The sequence below is a fragment of the Habropoda laboriosa genome, unplaced genomic scaffold (assembly GCF_001263275.1).
Source record: "Habropoda laboriosa isolate 0110345459 unplaced genomic scaffold, ASM126327v1 scaffold276, whole genome shotgun sequence".
Lineage (NCBI taxonomy): Eukaryota > Metazoa > Arthropoda > Insecta > Hymenoptera > Apidae > Habropoda > Habropoda laboriosa.
In genome coordinates this window covers 634,036-638,956 of record NW_017100410.1, presented here as the reverse complement: position 1 = coordinate 638,956, position 4,921 = coordinate 634,036, and the positions used below count along the sequence as shown (strand labels likewise).

The 4,921-nt window shown below is 34.3% G+C and overlaps 1 protein-coding gene across 1 annotated transcript in view; it reads right to left on the bottom strand.

Annotated features, from left to right (window-relative positions):
- The window catches only part of LOC108575471 (serine/arginine repetitive matrix protein 2-like), a 35,952-nt gene that overhangs the window by 3,033 nt on the left and 27,998 nt on the right, over nucleotides 1-4,921 (bottom strand). The window contains exon 7 of the mRNA XM_017938286.1: nucleotides 1,225-1,415. Within this exon, the coding sequence (XP_017793775.1) occupies nucleotides 1,225-1,415 (191 nt within the window). The remainder of the gene's footprint in view (nucleotides 1-1,224; nucleotides 1,416-4,921) is intronic.

Here is a 4,921-nt window from a genome sequence, read left to right as displayed (position 1 = left end):
ATAATATTTGCTTCATGGAAAAAAAAAGGAAAGAAAATTATTTTCCACAGGGCATAATAAAATTAATATTTTCCTCAGCTCTGCCTACACTCAACACTAACCGTACCGACACTTATCCGGGCAAATGACCGGTTACGAAATAATCATATTTCTTCCGAAAGGAATGCAGGTGATTGTCAATTTAATATAGGAAACAGCCTTTAGATAATAATATTAAAAAAAAAATTACATATTTTTATTTTTAAGAAAATACAGGGGAAAAAAGGTGCATGGTTTTAAATTGAAATTTCAAAATCGGTCATTTGACATGGCCATGGTACGGTTAGTGTTAAGAATGTACTCCTGAACTTTTATAGTTGTATTCGATAAAATAACGAAGTTATAGGTCGTTTAGTGTGACACATCAAAGGAGAATCTAAATTACACTGAAAACTTTAAACGCGTTTTTCTCGGAACCGTTTTTTGAACTGGTTGCCACGATCTGGCAGAAACTATTGAACCAATCGAACTCAAATTTTGCACATGGCTTCGGAACATGTGTGGCTATGGTCGGTAGTAAAATGATACCAAAATGTATATTTTTCTGATTTTTAGAGCCTCTGAAAGACGAAAAAAAGTGGAAAAAATCGATACTTCGTATTCAAAGTGCCGCCTTTTTTTAAATTTTCAATATTTTTCTTTTATTCTACTACCGACCATAGCGACATGCATACTAAATAAGAATCAATTGGACTTTTTAATTTCTGATAAGCAGAACAGCTCAAATCATGGCTACCATGGACCTACTTTTTCTTTTCATGCTCCTGTTTCACGTGTTCCACAGCAGCCATATTTAATTATTTTTCGACAGAAAAAATTTGTAATGATTCTTCAAGGACGAGTAAATACATAGGAATAAAGCTCGTGTTAATAACTGTTACCGTACTTCTGTAATAAATTAGCAAAGAAGGCCTAAAAAAACGGCTGCCACACTAGAGGACCCCCTTAAGGGGTTATCCCGTATAGAACAGTTTTAGCACTCTTTAAGAAACGCAGTTGCATAATTTTTTTAAACGTTGCACACGAAATTTATATTAAAAAATTAACGTAACACGCCAAAATCCGAGTGTAAACTAACTTTCAAACGAATAGTTTTGCATTGTTTACAAAATTCCAAAGATTTTCTATTTGGGATAACTTCTCGAATTTCACGACAGGAACACCAATTACTCTAAAAATTCTTACGCGGCGGCCGCACATCCCCCGCTTCTACTGGAAGCTGATCCTTTAGACGTTATTGAAGCGGAATTTGACGTCTTCGCTTTGGAAGCCATTCTGCCTCTGGAACCGGAAACCTGACCCTGCATCGAACTACCGCTGGAGATGGACGAAACTGACGAAGGAGGTCGAGCGGATGGCGTGGAAGGTATCTGTTTCTGACCAGCACAAATGTTGAATAAAATTAATTGTAATTAAAAATAATACAGTCGAAAATGACATCTGAATGCATAGTCAGCGTGAATAATTCAACGACTGTTAATCCTCGGACAGCGAATGGCGCGGCAGTCGCACGCACAGTGGATGTCGGGTCAAATATGACCCGGTATTAAAATCGCTTTTTTATTTTACTAAGTGTTATATTGGTTAAAATTTTATGGTTAATATGACAAATGTAATTTTAATTTTAATAAATTTATAATGTAATGTGTTCTTTACTCTTGTTAATAAATTATTATTATTATTTCAAATACACTCTCGAAACCTCAATCACAATTGGTCGCGTTATACTTTGACAGCGCTAGTTTCTCAATGCGACATAAAAGGGACACATTTTTAACTAAAAAAACAGAATTCTTTTTGTGCTGCAGGTGATTTGAAAATTTTCCTGTAAGATGCACTTGATGTGTAAAAATACTCCATAATAACTCCATCGTAACTAGTGTCTCTAATTTCTTTTAGAGTATAAGAAGGCGACTTTTCGTTGCCTTCAGGCGAAGAAAAATAGGCTTCGCCTGTTGAAAAAAGAAACTACAGAAACTAAAAAGACAGAATTCCTTAAGACCTCAACGAGTGTCGTACCGAGACCATCAAGAGCTTGCAACGCGGACCTTTTGCGTATAAGTTTACCCTCGCCCTCGGTATTCTCGTCAGGATTTTTCTCTTGCTTTCTAAGAAAGAAGCATTCTCCGGACCTTTCCGTGCCCAGGATCGCTTTCCAGCTTTATCAAATTATTCCTATGTTTCCTTCTCAGCTGTACACGAGTTCGCCTCACTTTATCATCTCGTAAGCAGAGTAAAAACCACGCTACAACGCTTTATTTCATCACGAATTTAACATTCGCTGAATTCCACGTTCGTAATAAATACCTGCTAATATTACCGTTTAATTGAATTACTATGGAACCATGAAATTTCACTTGCAGAAGCCTCAATTGATTAAAATTTGCAGGAAGAGGAATCCATGTGTAGCAAAACCTGGATTGCCCCAGTTAATTAGCGTCACAGAGCAGGAGACATTTTACTATAATTCCTGTCGTAATTTCCTATCGATTGCTTTTCCTATTTCTTTCTTTCGCTTCTAACTTCGAGTCGTCGCGGCAAAATTGCGCACGATATTTCACGGGAACTGCGTTTCGACGATGACAGACAAGCGATTTAAATGTAAGTTATAATATAAGTAGCGTAATAGATAAGTATTAAGAATACCGTGAATTGTCCGAGGTAAATTCTTTCTTTGTCATTTACATTGTAATCACAGGAGTCCCAGAGATTGTACAAGCATATAATAAAATTTTGAAAAATTTTTAATTAGGTTATGCTAGCTTAAGCATTTGCGAATCGGTGCTCTACAAGAGTCAGTAAGCTTGGATTCTACAAGTGACAGTATAGATGGTCCTACGCCTAGGTCTGCGTCATTGCTGCTACACCAGTCGGTTTCCTTTACGAGATTTCACGGCTCGACAAATCATAATAGAAAAATATAATTTCTTTAATTTTAACATGTTGGTGAGATTTTTCTGATGAAAATTTATATTACTTTCAATATTATTATTGAACTAAAGTTTCGTAGAACGCGAGTGAAAAATTGAAAGAATGAATATAAGAAAATTTGAATAAAATACGCGACGAGAATTGGGGAGAAGCATAAGTTAAACGCGTAAAAATATTCAATAATAAACGAACTAGGGATGAAGCTATTATTTCAATACGCGATGCACTGACTCTAGTATTTACTAAAATTCAAAAATTCTCGTATAAATTCCGAAAATAGATTATTAATTACGGTAAACTACTGAGACGGTTTAATTTAGGGTGGGCATAGTGCACTCGTTCCAAATCAGCTCACAATATACAATAATAAATCAACTAACTACTTAACATGCAATTCATGCAAATTCCTTGGATGGTAAATTATTAGTAAACAAAATTCAATATCAGAGAAAATATCTGAAAAATTTCAAATTAATTTGAATTGCTGGAAGAAAAGTAACGAAAAGGCAACCTCTCAAAGTCATTTCAATATCCTATTCGACAAGTCTGAAGAACAACGATGACTAAAATTCAAATGTTTATTTCCCTAAACCTTCAACATAATTTCGAAATATTTTATTCGAAGCGGAGTATTCCAAGTCAGTATCGATAATTGAAGAAATTATTTGATTGTATTTAAAAGAACCGAAAGGAGAATATTTAAAGTCTGATATTAAATGTCTAGCAAGTACCAGTAATTGGTAAAATGATTTATATTTGTTTTAAAAGGAAAATTTCTAATAGGTATTAGTTAAAATGAATTATTATTCAGTCTGTTGAATTCAAATTCTAATTGACTCTAATGTATACAAGTGCTACAAGAAGGCTGAGTGTGTACAGGGTGGACATAGACTAGTTAGTAGCCCCCGACCGCTCTATTCACATCTCAGAACCTTCAGGTCAAAATATGCCACGAAGTGTCTAGGGCCCAGTATAAAGGGTGAATGATTTCGCGGAGCCTCCGCGGGTCCTTATATACCTTTGGTACCCCCTCCCCAAAATCATTAGCAAAATCGTCGGTTAGGTCAGGCGGGAAATTTTCGCGGGAGATTTCCGTTATCGCAACACGGTATAATTTATCAATTTTCACAATTATGTTATAAATCTATACTTCCGACAATTTGTTATAACATTGCATATAACAATTTATACGTTTTTACAATATTCTTCAATGGAAACATAGGTTTTAGCGTTCTCGTTACTTACTCGTGGTTAAATTAATTTCGTAGGGATTAAAAATCAGGTTGACCTGTGGTCGTAGATTGAAAATAACCATAGTACAGCTAAAGTTATCGTGTTAAATAATTCTCTTTACACGAATGAAAAATGTATTCATCGTTTGTTTGTTATAATATCGTGAAATGAATTATATTACACATTTTCTCTATTCACACTGAATTTAAAGATTATAACGATTAAAAATCAAGTTGACCTGTGGTCATTTATCAAGAATAATCATAATAAAGCGAAATTATTATGTTAAATAATTTTTTTAATACGAATTAAGAATTTATTCAACGTTTGCTTGTTACAATACCATGAAATATATTATATTATACGTTTTCTATATTTACACTAAATTTATCGTTCTATTTACATGTCATAACAATTATAACTACACGTTATGCTGCGTCCGTTTGTTTTTTCTGCGCAGTTCAACATAATTTACTTAAATTTACGTTGCGAGACAGTATAATATTTACAATCCTGCCTGAATTTTTGAAATTCAGAAAAACACAGGTAAACTTCCATTGCATTTAAACGATATTCTCCACCAAACTGGACAAAATACAGTAACACTTGTACTGTCACTAGTGGAATCGACCCAACATTTTACTGACACTTGTGGAATCAACCCTACATTTTTTGTTTTTTTACGTGGAGGTAGACCGACTCCTACATTTTACTGACA